This window comes from Oncorhynchus gorbuscha, unplaced genomic scaffold, assembly GCF_021184085.1.
Source record: "Oncorhynchus gorbuscha isolate QuinsamMale2020 ecotype Even-year unplaced genomic scaffold, OgorEven_v1.0 Un_scaffold_1464, whole genome shotgun sequence".
Taxonomy (NCBI): domain Eukaryota; kingdom Metazoa; phylum Chordata; class Actinopteri; order Salmoniformes; family Salmonidae; genus Oncorhynchus; species Oncorhynchus gorbuscha.
The window spans coordinates 67501-90000 of NW_025746237.1; the positions used below are offsets into that span (position 1 = coordinate 67501).

Here is a 22500-nt window from a genome sequence, read left to right on the forward strand (position 1 = left end):
TACATGATTCCATATGTGTCATTTTATAGTTTTGATGTCTTCACTATTATTCTACAATGTAAAAAATAGTCAAGATAAAGAAAAACCTTTGAATGAGTAGGTGTGTCCAAACTGTTGACTGGTACCGTGTGTGTGTGGGATGACACTGGGATATCCTCTGTTTACATCATGAGTTGGCAAACAAGAACTTTCTATCACTATCATTCCTCTTCTCTCCAATCCCCCTCGCTGTGTTCCATCTATCTTCTCTTCCTCTCCTCCACTTCACACGTTTTCCCAGGAAGGCTGTGGGAATGCAGTCTGGGGGAAACAAACAGCTGGGAGGGAAAACCCTTCTGGATATCCCATTCACACTGTATACTATATTTATCCTGGCAACACACACACACACACACACACACATTGCATCATTGAGGGCCATATTACTATCCCCCTGATGGCAGCCCACAGCCCTCCTGCTGTCTCTATGGTTCATATCAACTGGGTTTTTTCCATCTCTTCAGTATTTGTTACTTTCACTCCTAGAAAGACGGGAGAGAGAGGGGGAGAGAGAGGGGGAGAGAATGGCATGAAGACAACGGCAGATAAATCTAGTGAATAAAAGGTGGGGGGGGGAGGGTCTCTGGCTGAGAAACAACATTTTGCTAGTTTAAAGCAGATTTTCTGCAGTTATACACATTTTCCCATGGTTTATGCCTTGTTCTTATGCTATCTGAGGGTCTCAAACATTATACCAAATCAATGGGGGCCCCATGCCATGCCATTTTGGAATTACACAGGTCTCCCAGACCTTTTAGTTTATTATTTAAAAATGTGCTTTACACCTGGTTTTAGTCATTTAAGGTTACACTGAAGACGTTTTATCATTATGTAGATTACAGCCCCCCTTAAAAAAATAAATATATATTTTGCAATGGCGGCCAATGCATATTGGGGAAACACTGACTACATATCTCAAGCAGTAAGATAAGTGTCTTTTGTGAGGACTTTTTCCTGAGGTAAATTTCTTCAAAGATTTGAAGCTGAGATGTTAAGCTCAACTTTAAGTAACCAAACACTCCCATGTGTATTAGTGTGTCAGAGGGGTTTGACCCAACGGTGTACGACGAGGTCAAAACTCAAGTCACTGCTGTTTCAGCTGCCCCCCCCCCCAAATCATCTAGGCTTTAGCCTTCTAATAGATATGTATCGTTGTTCTGACACTTACCTCTGATTTTAATTAGAGGAATGAAAGGCGGAGAGAAGAAGGGAATGAGAGGTAGAGAAAAAGAAAGAAAGAAGGATCTGTGGGTTCTTGAGTTTGAGGAGAGACGAAGTGAGGGCGGGAACTGGAAGATGTTTCCAATTAATGGTTGAAAAAGTGGTGGTCAGCGGGAGAGGAAATGAAAGAATAAATTGGCTGGTTTGATTTGTGTGTTTTTTTTCTTCCTCCCGTTTTCCCCAGTTTCCCTCGTTCTGTCCCTCCTGTCCTATTTGCAGCTGGTCTACTGGCTTCTGTGAAAAGAGGGAATCAAATTGGAGACCGTGAATAGGCCAGCTCTATTCAGAGTCTGAATAATGGCGCAAATGGGGCATGAAAGAGAAAATGGTGGTACAGGAAAGTCAAATAGTTAGTGAAAGAACTAATTGCCTGTACATGAAAAGAGAAAAGTGGAATCGGTCTGTTTTAAGGATAGATGATACAAAGACAATGGGGTGAAGGTTATTGATTAAAAGAGAGGGTGAATAAAGGGAAAGAGGGATGGCTCCATTAGAGGAGTGGAAGAGAGGGGAAATGAGGAGCAGGTTGAGGGATGAAGGAGTGCAGCTGGGGTAGGGTATGTCTGATTCTTGACAGTACAGCCGACCCGGGTTCAAGTAGTATTTGCTTTCTTTCAAATACTTTGGCTGTGCTTGATTGAGCTTGCCTGGCACAAGGGAAGCAATGGGAAAAGTCACAAAGGAGCAAACCCCACCCATCTGCAAACCCTGTCCAATAAAATGCTCCGTAGTATTTGAACCCAGGTCTGGAATACAGTATTTCTGGTCGCTGGTCTGTCCGGGGGCGGAGGCAGTAATCAGGTTCCAATTCCACCACAGCAGCTCTGTGCAGCAGATCAGACCAGGCAGGGGGACACAGTCCCTTTAATCAGAACACTGGGCAGGTTGACTAGCTAGGTCTGGAATGGATGCCTGGTCTGTCAGCACTGCAGGAGGCATTATTAACGCTTGTTACTACAGCCACAAAGCCAAAATTGTCTATATCGTAAAAATGCATGCTGTTTGTTTAACTTAATTTAAGGTTAGGCATAAGGTTAGAAGTGTGGTTAAGGTTAGGCATGAGGTTAGAAGTGTGGTTAAGGTTAGGCATGAGGTTAGAAGTGTGGTTAAGGTTAAGCATAAGGTTAGAAGTGTGGTTAAGGTTAGGCATAAGGTTAGAAGTGTGGTTAAGGTTAGGCATAAGGTTAGAAGTGTGGTTAAGGTTAGGCATAAGGTTAGAAGTGTGGTTAAGGTTAGGCATAAGGTTAGGATTCGGTTTTAAGAAGTGACATTTTGACATAATTCTGACTTTTGGTTGTGGTAACCACTAGTGACCACTCAAAGGGTTCATGAGGTTTTAGAGAAAGTTGTTTAAACTGTAATTGTATTTACTGGATAAAGAAAGTGTTTTGGTATTGAACCTTTATTACGTGTAGAGCCTTGTTATCCATTAGTACTACTCCATTAGTACTACTCTATTAGTACTACTCCATTAGTACTACTCTATTAGTACTACTCCATTAGTACTACTCTATTAGTACTACTCTATTAGTACTACTCTATTAGTACTACTCTATTAGTACTACTCCATTAGTACTACTCCATTAGTACTACTCCATTAGTACTACAACCATCACAGCAATGTGACATTAAACTTCTATCATCTATCCATCATATCAAAGTCATGTGATCTATAGGAACAATAAGCAGCAGGAGAAAACCAGTTTAAACAGTTTCTACAGGACTGGTACTCATCATAACATACTTCTGGCCCCAGTGAGCACATGGAATTAGAGAGGGAGGGGGAGGGAGAGTGCAATCGTTCCCATATGTGCTCATTGACACCTGATACACAGTCCTGGTGGGTGAAACAACATTCTCTCTGAGTGACACAGATGTGCTCTCTGTATGGTTAAGCTGGGCTCGCTAATACGTAAGGAGAATGGGAGTGAAAAGGCTCCTGTGTTTTTATTGGGAGAGGGACATTAAATAGATCCATAATCTTTAGAGGTAGACACTGACTGGGTCTGTTTTGGAGAGGTCTTCTGTCTGTCTCAGTGTGTCTATAACACTACCACTCTTCATTGTAAATCACCTCCGTTTTTATACCTGTTATTACAGAATCATCCTTCTTTGGAGGGGTTATCTCCACTTTCCCTCCCTCACTTAGAGAGAAATAGGCTACACACACACACACACACACACACACACACACACACACACACACACACACACACACACACACACACACACACACACACACACACACACACACACACACACACACACACACACACACACACACACACACACACACACTCTCTGACTGAGAGTTCTGACTGTTTCCCTCCCTGTAGAGACCAGTCTTTCCTCTCTTTTCACAATTCTACATTTTGTCATCAACACCTGTATTATTATTCGCGTCACAATTTAATGATGTCACTTCCAAAGTACCTCTCCCATTGGATTGGTCCGTCTCTGACCCCAAATGACCCCATCGTTGAGGCAGGTGAGCCCTGTCCTCCTCGCTTCCTCTCTACGTCCCCCTTCAGACCCTCCAAGTCACGTGCCATCACTCTCTCCCTCCTCCTTCCCTCCCTGGATTCCTACAACTCAGACCTCTGTGTTTCTCTTTGTTCTGCTGCTAAGGAAAACCTACCACTCGTTCCTCTGGACAGCCTGATGTCCTCTGTGGGCCCTGTGGTGTTAGGAGCAGCCCTGCTCTCTGTGGGCCCTGTGGTGTCAGCAGCAGCCCTGCTCTCTGTGGGCCCTGTGGTGTTATGAGCAGCCCTGCTCTCTGTGGGCCCTGTGGTGTCAGCAGCAGCCCTGCTCTCTGTGGGCCCTGTGGTGTCAGCAGCAGCCCTACTCTCTGTGGGCCCTGTGGTGTCAGCAGCAGCCCTGCTCTCTCTAGGTTGAGTGGCCGCCAGGCAAGGTCCCCTACCCTAAATCTGAAACACCGTTTTTGGGGAGACAGGAGGGAGATTGGGAAGGAATGGGGAGCTCTATAGCCTAATAGATAACCCTGGGCCCCCCTGGCCTCCTGAGTGCCCCCCCCCCCACACACACATACAAACACACACACACACCTACACAACCACTGCTGTCAGCGAGCGCTGCTGAATTATGACATCACCATGTGTCTGAGACTCTGTCAGGCACGCGAGCCATGAGATCTAGTGTGGACAACGGACACAGTGACATCACCATGTGTCTGAGACTCTGTCAGGCACGCGAGCCATCAGATCTAGTGTGGACAACGGACACAGTGACATCATCACCGTCAGATTGTTAGATGTAGGGCTAGCGTGTGTGTGTGTGTGTGTGTGTGTGTGTGTGTGTGTGTGTGTGTGTGTGTGTGTGTGTGTGTGTGTGTGTGTGTGTGTGTGTGTGTGTGTGTGTGTGTGTGTGTGTGTGTGTGTGTGTGTGTGTGCATGCACAGGGTTCTGTTTGATATTACTGCCGTTTATTTGCCTTCAATCCTGGAGCCGTCTGTTGAAAGCTGCTGTCATGGTAAATTACATTGGCTCTGTCTCAAAATGCACACTTCTCTGCACTGCTTTTGACCCGATCCCAAGGGCCCATAGTGCTCTGGTCAAAAGCAGTGCACTACGTAGGGAATAGGGTGCCATTTGGGATGCAGATACTTTGTACAGGTCAGACAGAGGGTAATCTCGGCACCCAGAATGTAATCTTGCGTGTACGTAACTCTGTCACAAGAGCCTAGACACAGGGGGACATCTGGCTGAGACTGCCCTCTAGTCTACTCTGTCATTTAGGTCAAGGCACGTCTTTTTAGATTTGATGTAAGACATATGTTGCCAAGGATATATCTCTTCTTAGCAGAAGGGGTGTGTGTGTGTGCGTGCGTGCGTGCGTGTCTTGGCGACGCGTCATTGTCCGGCCTGCACCATTGGGCATCTCCCCAGCTCAGGCCTGGGAGTATCCTAACTACACTGAGCCAAAAACAAGGCATTTAGTTGCTGTGGGACATGTCAGTTATTACTAAGTCATTTAGTTGCTGTGGGACATGTCAGTTATTACTAAGTCATTTAGTTGCTGTGGGACATGTCAGTTATTACTAAGTCATTTAGTTGCTGTGGGACATGTCAGTTATTACTAAGTCATTTAGTTGCTAAGGGACATGTCAGTTATTACTAAGTCATTTAGTTGCTGGGGGACATGTCAGTTATTACTAAGTCATTTAGTTGCTGGGGGACATGTCAGTTATTACTAAGTCATTTAGTTGCTGTGGGACATGTCAGTTATTACTAAGTCACTTAGTTGCTGTGGGACATGTCATTTAGTTGCTGTGGGACATGTCAGTTATTACTAAGTCATTTAGTTGCTGTGGGACATGTCAGTTATTACTAAGTCATTTAGTTGCTGGGGGACATGTCAGTTATTACTAAGTCATTTAGTTGCTGGGGGACATGTCAGTTATTACTAAGTCATTTAGTTGCTGTGGGACATGTCAGTTATTGCTAAGTCATTTAGTTGCTGTGGGACATGTCAGTTATTACTAAGTCATTTAGTTGCTAAGGGACATGTCAGTTATTACTAAGTCATTTAGTTGCTGTGGGACATTGACATGTCAGTTATTACTAAGTCATTTAGTTGCTGTGGGACATTGACATGTCAGTTATTACTAAGTCATTTAGTTGCCTTGGGACATTGACATGTCAGTTATTACTAAGTCATTTAGTTGCTGTGGGACATGTCAGTTATTACTAAGTCATTTAGTTGCTGTGGGACATTGACATGTCAGTTATTACTAAGTCATTTAGTTGCTGGGGGACATGTCAGTTATTACTAAGTCATTTAGTTGCTGTGGGACATGTCAGTTATTACTAAGTCATTTAGTTGCTGTGGGACATGTCAGTTATTACTAAGTCATTTAGTTGCCTTGGGACATTGACATGTCAGTTATTACTAAGTCATTTAGTTGCCTTGGGACATTGACATGTCAGTTATTACTAAGTCATTTAGTTGCCTTGGGACATTGACATGTCAGTTATTACTAAGTAATTTAGTTGCTGTGGGACATGTCAGTTATTACTAAGTCATTTAGTTGCTGTGGGACATTGACATGTCAGTTATTACTAAGTCATTTAGTTGCTGTGGGACATTGACATGTCAGTTATTACTAAGTCATTTAGTTGCCTTGGGACATTGACATGTCAGTTATTACTAAGTCATTTAGTTGCTGTGGGACATGTCAGTTATTACTAAGTCATTTAGTTGCTGTGGGACATTGACATGTCAGTTATTACTAAGTCATTTAGTTGCTGTGGGACATGTCAGTTATCACAACAACAGATAGAGCTGATGGATAATACGTTAAACACAATGAGACAGTTCTGTTTGACAGGTCTCCTGTGTTAAAGCAGCTTGTGGGACATCCACTGGTACACAGTGGCAGCCAGTAAGAATGAGGACCAACACTACTGCTTTCAGACAACACTGCCCTAACGTTATGGCAACATTCAACACCAACCAAGAGAAAGTACTGTACAATAGTCAGAGCCCAAGTCTCTCTGAGTTTGGCCAGAGTCCCAACGTGATGTTTTAAAGACCCTGTCACCCACAGAGGAGAAGAGCTGGTTATAGAACACAGAGGAGAAGAGCTGGTTATAGAACACAGAGGAGAAGAGCTGGTTATAGAACACAGAGGAGAAGAGCTGGTTATAGAACACAGAGGAGAAGAGCTGGTTATAGAACACAGAGGAGAAGAGCTGGTTATAGAACACAGAGGAGAAGAGCTGGTTATAGAACACAGAGGAGAAGAGCTGGTTGTAGAACACAGAGGAGAAGAGACGGTTGTAGAACACAGAGGAGAAGAGACGGTTGTAGAACACAGAGGAGAAGAGACGGTTGTAGAACACAGAGGAGAAGAGACGGTTGTAGAACACAGAGGAGAAGAGACGGTTGTAGAACAGAGGAGAAGAGACGGTTGTAGAACACAGAGGAGAAGAGACGGTTGTAGAACACAGAGGAGAAGAGACGGTTATAGAACACAGAGGAGAAGAGACGGTTGTAGAACACAGAGGAGAAGAGACGGTTGTAGAACACAGAGGAGAAGAGCTGGTTATAGAACACAGAGGAGAAGAGACGGTTGTAGAACACAGAGGAGAAGAGACGGTTGTAGAACACAGAGGAGAAGAGACGGTTGTAGAACACAGAGGAGAAGAGCTGGTTGTAGAACACAGAGGAGAAGAGCTGGTTGTAGAACACAGAGGAGAAGAGACGGTTATAGAACACAGAGGAGAAGAGATGGTTATAGAACACAGATGAGAAGAGATGGTTATAGAACACAGAGGAGAAGAGCTGGTTGTAGAACACAGAGGAGAAGAGCTGGTTGTAGAACACAGAGGAGAAGAGCTGGTTGTAGAACACAGAGGAGAAGAGCTGGTTGTAGAACACAGAGGAGAAGAGCTGGTTGTAGAACACAGAGGAGAAGAGCTGGTTGTAGAACACAGAGGAGAAGAGCTGGTTGTAGAACACAGAGGAGAAGAGCTGGTTGTAGAACACAGAGGAGAAGAGATGGTTATAGAACACAGAGGAGAAGAGATGGTTATAGAACACAGAGGAGAAGAGATGGTTATAGAACACAGAGGAGAAGAGATGGTTATAGAACACAGAGGAGAAGAGATGGTTATAGAACACAGAGGAGAAGAGATGGTTATAGAACACAGAGGAGAAGAGATGGTTATAGAACACAGAGGAGAAGAGATGGTTATAGAACACAGAGGAGAAGAGCTGGTTATAGAACACAGAGGAGAAGAGCTGGTTATAGAACACAGAGGAGAAGAGCTGGTTATAGAACACAGAGGAGAAGAGCTGGTTATAGAACACAGAGGAGAAGAGCTGGTTATAGAACACAGAGGAGAAGAGCTGGTTATAGAACACAGAGGAGAAGAGCTGGTTATAGAACACAGAGGAGAAGAGCTGGTTATAGAACACAGAGGAGAAGCGCTGGTTATAGAACACAGAGGAGAAGCGCTGGTTATAGAACACAGAGGAGAAGAGCTGGTTATAGAACACAGAGGAGAAGAGCTGGTTATAGAACACAGAGGAGAAGAGCTGGTTATAGAACACAGAGGAGAAGAGCTGGTTATAGAACACAGAGGAGAAGAGCTGGTTATAGAACACAGAGGAGAAGAGCTGGTTATAGAACACAGAGGAGAAGAGCTGGTTGTAGAACACAGAGGAGAAGAGCTGGTTGTAGAACACAGAGGAGAAGAGCTGGTTGTAGAACACAGAGGAGAAGAGCTGGTTGTAGAACACAGAGGAGAAGAGCTGGTTATAGAACACAGAGGAGAAGAGATGGTTATAGAACACAGAGGAGAAGAGATGGTTATAGAACACAGAGGAGAAGAGATGGTTATAGAACACAGAGGAGAAGAGATGGTTATAGAACACAGAGGAGAAGAGATGGTTATAGAACACAGAGGAGAAGAGATGGTTATAGAACACAGAGGAGAAGAGATGGTTATAGAACACAGAGGAGAAGAGCTGGTTATAGAACACAGAGGAGAAGAGCTGGTTATAGAACACAGAGGAGAAGAGCTGGTTATAGAACACAGAGGAGAAGAGCTGGTTATAGAACACAGAGGAGAAGAGCTGGTTATAGAACACAGAGGAGAAGAGCTGGTTATAGAACACAGAGGAGAAGAGCTGGTTATAGAACACAGAGGAGAAGAGCTGGTTATAGAACACAGAGGAGAAGCGCTGGTTATAGAACACAGAGGAGAAGCGCTGGTTATAGAACACAGAGGAGAAGAGCTGGTTATAGAACACAGAGGAGAAGAGCTGGTTATAGAACACAGAGGAGAAGAGCTGGTTATAGAACACAGAGGAGAAGAGCTGGTTATAGAACACAGAGGAGAAGAGCTGGTTATAGAACACAGAGGAGAAGAGCTGGTTATAGAACACAGAGGAGAAGAGCTGGTTGTAGAACACAGAGGAGAAGAGCTGGTTGTAGAACACAGAGGAGAAGAGCTGGTTGTAGAACACAGAGGAGAAGAGCTGGTTGTAGAACACAGAGGAGAAGAGCTGGTTATAGAACACAGAGGAGAAGAGATGGTTATAGAACACAGAGGAGAAGAGATGGTTATAGAACACAGAGGAGAAGAGATGGTTATAGAACACAGAGGAGAAGAGATGGTTATAGAACACAGAGGAGAAGAGATGGTTATAGAACACAGAGGAGAAGAGCTGGTTATAGAACACAGAGGAGAAGAGCTGGTTATAGAACACAGAGGAGAAGAGCTGGTTATAGAACACAGAGGAGAAGAGCTGGTTATAGAACACAGAGGAGAAGAGCTGGTTATAGAACACAGAGGAGAAGAGCTGGTTATAGAACACAGAGGAGAAGAGCTGGTTATAGAACACAGAGGAGAAGAGCTGGTTATAGAACACAGAGGAGAAGAGCTGGTTATAGAACACAGAGGAGAAGAGCTGGTTATAGAACACAGAGGAGAAGAGCTGGTTATAGAACACAGAGGAGAAGAGCTGGTTATAGAACACAGAGGAGAAGAGCTGGTTATAGAACACAGAGGAGAAGAGCTGGTTATAGAACACAGAGGAGAAGAGCTGGTTATAGAACACAGAGGAGAAGAGCTGGTTATAGAACACAGAGGAGAAGAGCTGGTTATAGAACACAGAGGAGAAGAGCTGGTTGTAGAACACAGAGGAGAAGAGCTGGTTGTAGAACACAGAGGAGAAGAGCTGGTTGTAGAACACAGAGGAGAAGAGCTGGTTGTAGAACACAGAGGAGAAGAGCTGGTTGTAGAACACAGAGGAGAAGAGACGGTTGTAGAACACAGAGGAGAAGAGACGGTTGTAGAACACAGAGGAGAAGAGACGGTTGTAGAACACAGAGGAGAAGAGACGGTTGTAGAACACAGAGGAGAAGAGACGGTTGTAGTACAGAGGAGAAGAGACGGTTGTAGAACACAGAGGAGAAGAGACGGTTGTAGAACACAGAGGAGAAGAGACGGTTGTAGAACACAGAGGAGAAGAGACGGTTGTAGAACACAGAGGAGAAGAGACGGTTGTAGAACACAGAGGAGAAGAGACGGTTGTAGAACACAGAGGAGAAGAGACGGTTGTAGAACACAGAGGAGAAGAGACGGTTGTAGAACACAGAGGAGAAGAGCTGGTTATAGAACACAGAGGAGAAGAGACGGTTGTAGAACACAGAGGAGAAGAGCTGGTTATAGAACACAGAGGAGAAGAGCTGGTTATAGAACACAGAGGAGAAGAGCTGGTTATAGAACACAGAGGAGAAGAGCTGGTTATAGAACACAGAGGAGAAGAGCTGGTTATAGAACACAGAGGAGAAGAGCTGGTTATAGAACACAGAGGAGAAGAGCTGGTTATAGAACACAGAGGAGAAGAGCTGGTTATAGAACACAGAGGAGAAGAGCTGGTTATAGAACACAGAGGAGAAGAGCTGGTTATAGAACACAGAGGAGAAGAGCTGGTTATAGAACACAGAGGAGAAGAGCTGGTTGTAGAACACAGAGGAGAAGAGCTGGTTATAGAACACAGAGGAGAAGAGCTGGTTATAGAACACAGAGGAGAAGAGACGGTTGTAGAACACAGAGGAGAAGAGCTGGTTATAGAACACAGAGGAGAAGAGCTGGTTATAGAACACAGAGGAGAAGAGCTGGTTATAGAACACAGAGGAGAAGAGCTGGTTATAGAACACAGAGGAGAAGAGCTGGTTATAGAACACAGAGGAGAAGAGCTGGTTATAGAACACAGAGGAGAAGAGCTGGTTATAGAACACAGAGGAGAAGAGCTGGTTATAGAACACAGAGGAGAAGAGACGGTTATAGAACACAGAGGAGAAGAGCTGGTTATAGAACACAGAGGAGAAGAGCTGGTTATAGAACACAGAGGAGAAGAGCTGGTTATAGAACACAGAGGAGAAGAGCTGGTTATAGAACACAGAGGAGAAGAGCTGGTTATAGAACACAGAGGAGAAGAGCTGGTTATAGAACACAGAGGAGAAGAGCTGGTTATAGAACACAGAGGAGAAGAGCCGGTTGTAGAACACAGAGGAGAAGAGCTGGTTGTAGAACACAGAGGAGAAGAGACGGTTGTAGAACACAGAGGAGAAGAGACGGTTGTAGAACACAGAGGAGAAGAGACGGTTGTAGAACAGAGGAGAAGAGACGGTTGTAGAACACAGAGGAGAAGAGACGGTTGTAGAACACAGAGGAGAAGAGACGGTTGTAGAACACAGAGGAGAAGAGACGGTTGTAGAACACAGAGGAGAAGAGACGGTTGTAGAACACAGAGGAGAAGAGACGGTTATGGAACACAGAGGAGAAGAGACGGTTGTAGAACACAGAGGAGAAGAGACGGTTGTAGAACACAGAGGAGAAGAGCTGGTTATAGAACACAGAGGAGAAGAGACGGTTGTAGATCACAGAGGAGAAGAGACGGTTGTAGAACACAGAGGAGAAGAGACGGTTGTAGAACACAGAGGAGAAGAGCTGGTTGTAGAACACAGAGGAGAAGAGCTGGTTGTAGAACACAGAGGAGAAGAGACGGTTGTAGAACACAGATGAGAAGAGACGGTTATAGAACACAGATGAGAAGAGACGGTTATAGAACACAGAGGAGAAGAGCTGGTTGTAGAACACAGAGGAGAAGAGCTGGTTGTAGAACACAGAGGAGAAGAGCTGGTTGTAGAACACAGAGGAGAAGAGCTGGTTGTAGAACACAGAGGAGAAGAGCTGGTTGTAGAACACAGAGGAGAAGAGCTGGTTGTAGAACACAGAGGAGAAGAGCTGGTTGTAGAACACAGAGGAGAAGAGCTGGTTGTAGAACACAGAGGAGAAGAGCTGGTTATAGAACACAGAGGAGAAGAGCTGGTTATAGAACACAGAGGAGAAGAGCTGGTTATAGAACACAGAGGAGAAGAGCTGGTTATAGAACACAGAGGAGAAGAGATGGTTATAGAACACAGAGGAGAAGAGATGGTTATAGAACACAGAGGAGAAGAGATGGTTATAGAACACAGAGGAGAAGAGCTGGTTATAGAACACAGAGGAGAAGAGCTGGTTATAGAACACAGAGGAGAAGAGCTGGTTATAGAACACAGAGGAGAAGAGCTGGTTATAGAACACAGAGGAGAAGAGCTGGTTATAGAACACAGAGGAGAAGAGCTGGTTATAGAACACAGAGGAGAAGAGCTGGTTATAGAACACAGAGGAGAAGAGCTGGTTATAGAACACAGAGGAGAAGAGCTGGTTATAGAACACAGAGGAGAAGAGCTGGTTATAGAACACAGAGGAGAAGAGCTGGTTATAGAACACAGAGGAGAAGAGCTGGTTATAGAACACAGAGGAGAAGAGCTGGTTATAGAACACAGAGGAGAAGAGCTGGTTATAGAACACAGAGGAGAAGAGCTGGTTATAGAACACAGAGGAGAAGAGCTGGTTATAGAACACAGAGGAGAAGAGATGGTTATAGAACACAGAGGAGAAGAGATGGTTATAGAACACAGAGGAGAAGAGATGGTTATAGAACACAGAGGAGAAGAGATGGTTGTAGAACACAGAGGAGAAGAGACGGTTGTAGAACACAGAGGAGAAGAGACGGTTGTAGAACACAGAGGAGAAGAGACGGTTGTAGAACACAGAGGAGAAGAGCTGGTTATAGAACACAGAGGAGAAGAGCTGGTTATAGAACACAGAGGAGAAGAGCTGGTTATAGAACACAGAGGAGAAGAGCTGGTTATAGAACACAGAGGAGAAGAGATGGTTTTAGAACACAGAGGAGAAGAGCTGGTTATAGAACACAGAGGAGAAGAGCTGGTTATAGAACACAGAGGAGAAGAGCTGGTTATAGAACACAGAGGAGAAGAGCTGGTTATAGAACACAGAGGAGAAGAGCTGGTTATAGAACACAGAGGAGAAGAGCTGGTTATAGAACACAGAGGAGAAGAGCTGGTTATAGAACACAGAGGAGAAGAGCTGGTTATAGAACACAGAGGAGAAGAGCTGGTTGTAGAACACAGAGGAGAAGAGCTGGTTGTAGAACACAGAGGAGAAGAGACGGTTGTAGAACACAGAGGAGAAGAGACGGTTGTAGAACACAGAGGAGAAGAGCTGGTTATAGAACACAGAGGAGAAGAGCTGGTTATAGAACACAGAGGAGAAGAGCTGGTTATAGAACACAGAGGAGAAGAGCTGGTTATAGAACACAGAGGAGAAGAGCTGGTTATAGAACACAGAGGAGAAGAGCTGGTTATAGAACACAGAGGAGAAGAGCTGGTTATAGAACACAGAGGAGAAGAGCTGGTTATAGAACACAGAGGAGAAGAGCTGGTTATAGAACACAGAGGAGAAGAGCTGGTTATAGAACACAGAGGAGAAGAGCTGGTTATAGAACACAGAGGAGAAGAGCTGGTTATAGAACACAGAGGAGAAGAGCTGGTTATAGAACACAGAGGAGAAGAGCTGGTTGTAGAACACAGAGGAGAAGAGACGGTTGTAGAACACAGAGGAGAAGAGACGGTTGTAGAACACAGAGGAGAAGAGACGGTTGTAGAACACAGAGGAGAAGAGACGGTTGTAGAACAGAGGAGAAGAGACGGTTGTAGAACACAGAGGAGAAGAGACGGTTGTAGAACACAGAGGAGAAGAGACGGTTGTAGAACACAGAGGAGAAGAGACGGTTGTAGAACACAGAGGAGAAGAGACGGTTGTGGAACACAGAGGAGAAGAGACGGTTATGGAACACAGAGGAGAAGAGACGGTTGTAGAACACAGAGGAGAAGAGCTGGTTGTAGAACACAGAGGAGAAGAGCTGGTTGTAGAACACAGAGGAGAAGAGACGGTTATAGAACACAGATGAGAAGAGACGGTTATAGAACACAGAGGAGAAGAGACGGTTATAGAACACAGAGGAGAAGAGCTGGTTGTAGAACACAGAGGAGAAGAGCTGGTTGTAGAACACAGAGGAGAAGAGCTGGTTGTAGAACACAGAGGAGAAGAGCTGGTTGTAGAACACAGAGGAGAAGAGCTGGTTGTAGAACACAGAGGAGAAGAGCTGGTTGTAGAACACAGAGGAGAAGAGCTGGTTGTAGAACACAGAGGAGAAGAGCTGGTTGTAGAACACAGAGGAGAAGAGCTGGTTGTAGAACACAGAGGAGAAGAGCTGGTTATAGAACACAGAGGAGAAGAGCTGGTTATAGAACACAGAGGAGAAGAGCTGGTTATAGAACACAGAGGAGAAGAGCTGGTTATAGAACACAGAGGAGAAGAGCTGGTTATAGAACACAGAGGAGAAGAGCTGGTTATAGAACACAGAGGAGAAGAGATGGTTATAGAACACAGAGGAGAAGAGATGGTTATAGAACACAGAGGAGAAGAGATGGTTATAGAACACAGAGGAGAAGAGCTGGTTATAGAACACAGAGGAGAAGAGCTGGTTATAGAACACAGAGGAGAAGAGCTGGTTATAGAACACAGAGGAGAAGAGCTGGTTATAGAACACAGAGGAGAAGAGCTGGTTATAGAACACAGAGGAGAAGAGCTGGTTATAGAACACAGAGGAGAAGAGCTGGTTATAGAACACAGAGGAGAAGAGCTGGTTATAGAACACAGAGGAGAAGAGCTGGTTATAGAACACAGAGGAGAAGAGCTGGTTATAGAACACAGAGGAGAAGAGCTGGTTATAGAACACAGAGGAGAAGCGCTGGTTATAGAACACAGAGGAGAAGAGCTGGTTATAGAACACAGAGGAGAAGAGCTGGTTATAGAACACAGAGGAGAAGAGCTGGTTATAGAACACAGAGGAGAAGAGCTGGTTATAGAACACAGAGGAGAAGAGCTGGTTATAGAACACAGAGGAGAAGAGCTGGTTATAGAACACAGAGGAGAAGAGATGGTTATAGAACACAGAGGAGAAGAGATGGTTGTAGAACACAGAGGAGAAGAGATGGTTGTAGAACACAGAGGAGAAGAGACGGTTGTAGAACACAGAGGAGAAGAGCTGGTTGTAGAACACAGAGGAAAAGAGCTGGTTATAGAACACAGAGGAGAAGAGCTGGTTATAGAACACAGAGGAGAAGAGATGGTTATAGAACACAGAGGAGAAGAGATGGTTTTAGAACACAGAGGAGAAGAGCTGGTTATAGAACACAGAGGAGAAGAGCTGGTTATAGAACACAGAGGAGAAGAGCTGGTTATAGAACACAGAGGAGAAGAGCTGGTTATAGAACACAGAGGAGAAGAGCTGGTTATAGAACACAGAGGAGAAGAGCTGGTTATAGAACACAGAGGAGAAGAGCTGGTTATAGAACACAGAGGAGAAGAGCTGGTTATAGAACACAGAGGAGAAGAGCTGGTTATAGAACACAGAGGAGAAGAGCTGGTTATAGAACACAGAGGAGAAGAGCTGGTTATAGAACACAGAGGAGAAGAGCTGGTTATAGAACACAGAGGAGAAGAGCTGGTTATAGAACACAGAGGAGAAGAGCTGGTTATAGAACACAGAGGAGAAGAGCTGGTTATAGAACACAGAGGAGAAGAGCTGGTTATAGAACACAGAGGAGAAGAGCTGGTTATAGAACACAGAGGAGAAGAGCTGGTTATAGAACACAGAGGAGAAGAGCTGGTTATAGAACACAGAGGAGAAGAGCTGGTTGTAGAACACAGAGGAGAAGAGCTGGTTGTAGAACACAGAGGAGAAGAGCTGGTTGTAGAACACAGAGGAGAAGAGCTGGTTGTAGAACACAGAGGAGAAGAGCTGGTTGTAGAACACAGAGGAGAAGAGACGGTTGTAGAACACAGAGGAGAAGAGACGGTTGTAGAACACAGAGGAGAAGAGACGGTTGTAGAACAGAGGAGAAGAGACGGTTGTAGAACACAGAGGAGAAGAGACGGTTGTAGAACTCAGAGGAGAAGAGACGGTTGTAGAACTCAGAGGAGAAGAGACGGTTGTAGAACACAGAGGAGAAGAGACGGTTGTAGAACACAGAGGAGAAGAGACGGTTATAGAACACAGAGGAGAAGAGACGGTTGTAGAACACAGAGGAGAAGAGACGGTTGTAGAACACAGAGGAGAAGAGACGGTTGTAGAACACAGAGGAGAAGAGCTGGTTATAGAACACAGAGGAGAAGAGACGGTTGTAGAACACAGAGGAGAAGAGACGGTTGTAGAACACAGAGGAGAAGAGACGGTTGTAGAACACAGAGGAGAAGAGCTGGTTGTAGAACACAGAGGAGAAGAGCTGGTTGTAGAACACAGAGGAGAAGAGCTGGTTGTAGAACACAGAGGAGAAGAGACGGTTATAGAACACAGATGAGAAGAGATGGTTATAGAACACAGATGAGAAGAGATGGTTGTAGAACACAGAGGAGAAGAGCTGGTTGTAGAACACAGAGGAGAAGAGCTGGTTGTAGAACACAGAGGAGAAGAGCTGGTTGTAGAACACAGAGGAGAAGAGCTGGTTGTAGAACACAGAGGAGAAGAGCTGGTTGTAGAACACAGAGGAGAAGAGCTGGTTGTAGAACACAGAGGAGAAGAGATGGTTCTCTCTCTCTCTCTCTCTCTCTCTCTCTCTCTCTCTCTCTGCCTCTCCACACACACCCTGCCCACCAGCACCTCCACACTCACCCTGCCCACCAGCCCCTCCACCCTCCACACACACCCTGCCCACCAGCCCCTCCACCCTCCACACACACCCTGCCCACCAGCCCCTCCACCCTCCACACACACCCTGCCCACCAGACCCTCCACGCACACCCTGCCCACCAGACCCTCCACGCACACCCTGCCCACCAGCCCCTCCACACTCACCCTGCCCACCAGCCCCTCCACCCTCCACACACACCCTGCCCCCCAGACCCTCCACGCACACCCTACCCACCAACCCCTCCACACACACCCTACCCACCAACCCCTCCACACACACATTATAAGTACATGTACTGTACCTGAATAAGGCATTGCCAAGGTACTGTACCATTTGAAACCCACTAGTCCCTCCACACACACACTACCCACCAGCCCCTCCACACACACCCTACCCACCAACCCCTCCACACACACCCTACCCACCAGCCCCTCCACACACACTGTACCCACCGGCCCCTCCACACACAATGTACCCACCAACCCCTCCACACACACCCTTAGATACAAGACCCCAACACTTCTGCTGAGTTCTCCATATACCTCACAGATGGTGTTGGATACAAGACCCCAACACTTCTGCTGAGTTCTCCATATACCTCACAGATGGTGTTGGATACAAGACCTGGTATGCTGCTCCAAGAGACAGTACATCTGAGGATTTACTTTAAAATTCTCCACGCTTCACAGTCAGGTGTAGTACATCTAACTTTAACCTTGAGTGTGGGCCAAACACACAATCAAACCTGTAACCTTGATGATAATGATATATGCACTTCATGCTACGTTGATTTGGACAGGACCATGGTAGGTGCAGAGCAGCTACACACACACACACACACACACACACACACACACACACACACACACACACACACACACACACACACACACACACACACACACACACACACACACACACACACACACACACACACACACACACACACACACACACACACACACAGCCTTGGCCTGGTGTATTTAACTGGCTCAAGCCCTTTGTTTTGGTTGGGCCGTGTATAGTGCGGTGTGATGGCCCAGGGGAGAGGGAGACTACCGACTGGGATTCCTTCCCATTGAAATCAATAAAGAACACATTTCCACAGTGTAACTAACGTCCACTTCCCTGTACCAACCGATCCCCCCGCAAGGCCTTGAGCTTCTACACTCTGTCAATTCTCACATTTCTTTACAGGCTGAGTTACTGTGCAACCAACCAGATCTATAAATGGCTGAAGGATTGTGTGAGTGTGTTTTCACATTCATGTGTTTTGTCTATTTGATTGTGTGTGTGTGTCAAAATCAAATCAAATCAAATGTATTTATATATAGCCCTTCGTACATCAGCTGATATCTCAAAGTGCTGTACAGAAACCCAGCCTAAAACCCCAAACAGCAAGCAATGCAGGTGTAGAAGCACGGTGGCTAGGAAAAACTCCCTAGAAAGGCCAAAACCTAGAAAGAAACCTAGAGAGGAGCCAGGCTATGTGGGGTGGCCAGTCCTCTTCTGGCTGTGCCGGGTGGAGATTATAACAGAACATGGCCAAGATGTTCAAATGTTCATAAATGACCAGCATGGTCCAATAATAATAAGGCAGAACAGTTGAAACTGGAGCAGCAGCACGGCCAGGTGGACTGGGGACAGCAAGGAGTCATCATGTCAGGTAGTCCTGAGGCATGGTCCTAGGGCTCAGGTCCTCCGAGAGAGAGAGAAAGAAAGAGAGAAGGAGAGAATTAGAGAACGCACACTTAGAATTCACACAGGACACCGAATAGGACAGGAGAAGTAACTCCAGATATAACAAACTGACCCTAGTCCCCCGACACATAAACTACAGCAGCATAAATACTGGAGTCCTCCGTATGTAACCAGTGGAGAAGAGCCATGGAGAGAAAAACGCAATGAGGCGTTGAAATGAAGAAGTAGAGATGAACCAGGCCATGTTTCTATCCCCCTCAGCACTTGATCCCCAAACCACAAGGCTGGGAGTGTGGTGAGGGAGACGTCAGAGAGGGGAGAGCAGGGAAGGAGGGGAAGTGGGCTTTTAATTAGACCTGATAGGACCCATATGTGGGATGGGTCCCACCCTGCACATGTGGAGAGCTCTTTGAGCAGAGGATTATGTCTAATTTTCACCCCTGTTTTCTTCAACCTGTTGGTTCAGTCTCATATGTGATGGATGACCTTGGGGACTGCCTCACATTCTGAAACGGGGATCTTCCCACAGTGAGGCCTGGCCCAACACTCAAACTTTAATCTAGAAGCTCTGCACGACACGGCAGCTCAGATTTGATCCCAAGTTTGTTTTTTCTTTCCTCCACTTGCACCCCCTGTTTTCTTAATCCTGTTGGTTCAGTCCCATACATGACAACAAGCCTTGGGATTCAACCATTTTCTAGAATGAGGGGTTCCCACAGTTCACAGTGAGAGGCCTTGTCACACTAACTACACGGCAGCTTGGGTATTCCACGTGTTTGTTTTTCCTCTGCCTTGCAACGAGGTGATTAGTGTCGCTGTGCGAGCGCCCGGCCGACGGCTGCCCTCTTTAGAGATGTCACCACACACAGCACACACACGTGTCAACCCTCTCCTTGTTGTTGCACAGCTGTGGTGTCACGCTCCTCCGAGGGTTGGCAAGGCGACAGACGGGTGGTAAAAAACGACAACAGTAATTTGGGGGGGTACAAGCCCAGCGGCTTACTCTGTGGAAACTTCCACTGAGCCTGTTAACTCAAAGCCCAGAGGAGGCTTTCAGCGTAACTGGAGACAGAGAGACAGAGAGACAGAGAGACAGAGAGACAGAGAGACAGAGAGACAGAGAGACAGAGAGACAGACAGACAGACAGAGAGACAGACAGACAGACAGACAGACAGACAGACAGACAGACAGACAGACAGACAGACAGACAGACAGACAGACAGACAGGCAGACAGACAGACAGGAACACACATGCACAGGGGCTTGTCGGTGTTTTTCAGACTTCACAGATCTGTATCATTAGGCCAACCTAACCTCTCTCTTAGGCCAACCTAACTTAGGCCAACCTAACCTCTCTCTTAGGCCAACCTAACCTCTCTCTTAGGCCAACCTAACCTCTCTCTTAGGCCAACCTAACCTCTCTCTTAGGCCAACCTAACCTCTCTCTTAGGCCAACCTAACCTCTCTCTTAGGCCAACCTAACCTCTCTCTTAGAGGCCAACCTAACCTCTCTCTTAGGCCAACCTAACCTCTCTCTTAGAGGCCAACCTAACCTCTCTCTTAGGCCAACCTAACCTCTCTCTTAGGCCAACCTAACCTCTCTCTTAGGCCAACCTAACCTCTCTCTTAGGCCAACCTAACCTCTCTCTTAGGCCAACCTAACCTCTCTCTTAGGCCAACCTAACCTCTCTCTTAGGCCAACCTAACCTCTCTCTTAGGCCAACCTAACCTCTCTCTTAGGCCAACCTAACCTCTCTCTTAGGCCAACCTAACCTCTCTCTTAGGCCAACCTAACCTCTCTCTTAGGCCAACCTAACCTCTGTTGTTAGTCACCCTTCCATTTCCCTGACCCCATATCATTGTCAGGGGAGCAGCAGCCCTGAGGAACATTCCAACAACGTTGTTTTGACATCGGTTTCCACTGAAGATCTTTAGGCATGTTGTGACAACTACTGTAACATTAAATGAACTCCAGTTGTCACTCTACCTCTTCCCTGTATCGGTGTCAAGGGAGCAGGAACCATGTCTAACATTCTCACAACATCGTTGTGACACCTACTGTGCCGTTACGCAAACGCTAAGCTCAGTTGTTACATCCTTCCTCTTCCCTGACCCTGTGTCAGTTTCAGGGCAGCTGCACCCCTGTCTAATATTGTCTTATGTTGCAACAATGTTGTTTTAACGTTCTAACAGTGTTGTTTTGACACCAATTTCCATGGTAGCAGTGTTTCAGTAACATAGAGACTCTGTCATAGCAGTAATAGAACCTGGTGTCCGGGGCAGAAGTCACCTAGGCTGGTTCAACAACAATAACAGGCCTGTCATTCATTATTTCATTTGGACAAGTCCTGGTTTGACCTCTGTGAATCTCTCACAAGCAGCACAAGAGAACAGTCTCTTGTTTCCCCTCCAGTTTGGATGAGTCAATCTGTCAATCACTCTGTCGTCACTGTCCTCTCCATGCTGTCCTCCTTTGAGACGATCTCTCATTGGTTGTCATTATCTTAATGTTGATCTCACGCAACATCCTTCCCTGTCAACAACACGTTTATAAGCAAGATGCATAGTAGTAGTATAGTCTTCATCTACTACTGTATCTGTGACGTCTTCACCTCTACTACTGTATCTGTGACGTCTTCACCTCTACTACTGTATCTGTGACGTCTTCATCTACTACTGTATCTGTGACGTCTTCACCTCTACTACTGTATCTGTGACGTCTTCACCTCTACTACTGTATCTGTGACGTCTTCATCTACTACTGTATCTGTGACGTCTTCACCTCTACTACTGTATCTGTGACGTATTCACCTCTACTACTGTATCTGTGACGTCTTCACCTCTACTACTGTAACTGTGACGTCTTCACCTCTACTACTGTAACTGTGACGTCTTCACCTCTACTACTGTATCTGTGACGTCTTCACCTCTACTACTGTATCTGTGACGTCTTCACCTCTACTACTGTAACTGTGACGTCTTCACCTCTACTACTGTAACTGTGACGTCTTCACCTCTACTACTGTATCTGTGACGTCTTCACCTCTACTACTGTAACTGTGACGTCTTCACCTCTACTACTGTAACTGTGACGTCCTCACCTCTACTACTGTAACTGTGACGTCTTCACCTCTACTACTGTAACTGTGACGTCTTCACCTCTACTACTGTAACTGTGACGTCTTCACCTCTACTACTGTAACTGACGTCTTCACCTCTACTACTGTAACTGTGATGTCTTCACCTCTACTACTGTATCTGTGACGTCTTCACCTCTACTACTGTAACTGTGACGTCTTCACCTCTATTACTGTAACTGTGACGTCTTCACCTCTACTACTGTAACTGTGACGTCTTCACCTCTACTACTGTAACTGTGACGTCTTCACCTCTACTACCATGTTGTTTATGAGTCATATTTGCTGTCAAACATCATGACTCTTAGCCAGTTGCTCCATGTGCCTCTCTCTCATAGCCTCACTGTCTGTGACCTTAACCTAACCCAGGTATTAAATCAAACTCTGTGTCCTCCTGTGTGTCTCTACAGAGTGCCCAGGGACTTCAGAGTAACAAGGACTCTCGAATCCTTTGGGTCAAGGACTCTGACCACATACTGACCACTGGCTTCGATCAGGTGACGACATTACTACACACACATTTTTAAGTGTGTGTGATTTTGTGTGTGTTAAAGTGTATTTATTAAACTCTACATGATTATGTGTGTGTGTGTGTGTGTGTGTGTGTGTGTGTGTGTGTGTGTGTGTGTGTGTGTGTGTGTGTGTGTGTGTGTGTGTGTGTGTGTGTGTGTGTGTGTGTGTGTGTGTGTGTGTGTGTGTGTGTGTGTGTGTGTTAAAGTGTATTTATTAAACTCTACATGGTTATGTGTTCAGAGATGTGTGTG

At 45.8% G+C, this 22500-nt stretch overlaps 1 protein-coding gene across 1 annotated transcript in view; it reads left to right on the forward strand.

Annotated features, from left to right (window-relative positions):
* The window catches only part of LOC124022875 (coronin-7-like), an 87887-nt gene that overhangs the window by 64796 nt on the left and 591 nt on the right, over window positions 1-22500 (forward strand). Inside the window, exon 8 of the mRNA XM_046337562.1 lies at window positions 22147-22233. Coding sequence (XP_046193518.1) covers window positions 22147-22233 — 87 coding nt within the window. The remainder of the gene's footprint in view (window positions 1-22146; window positions 22234-22500) is intronic.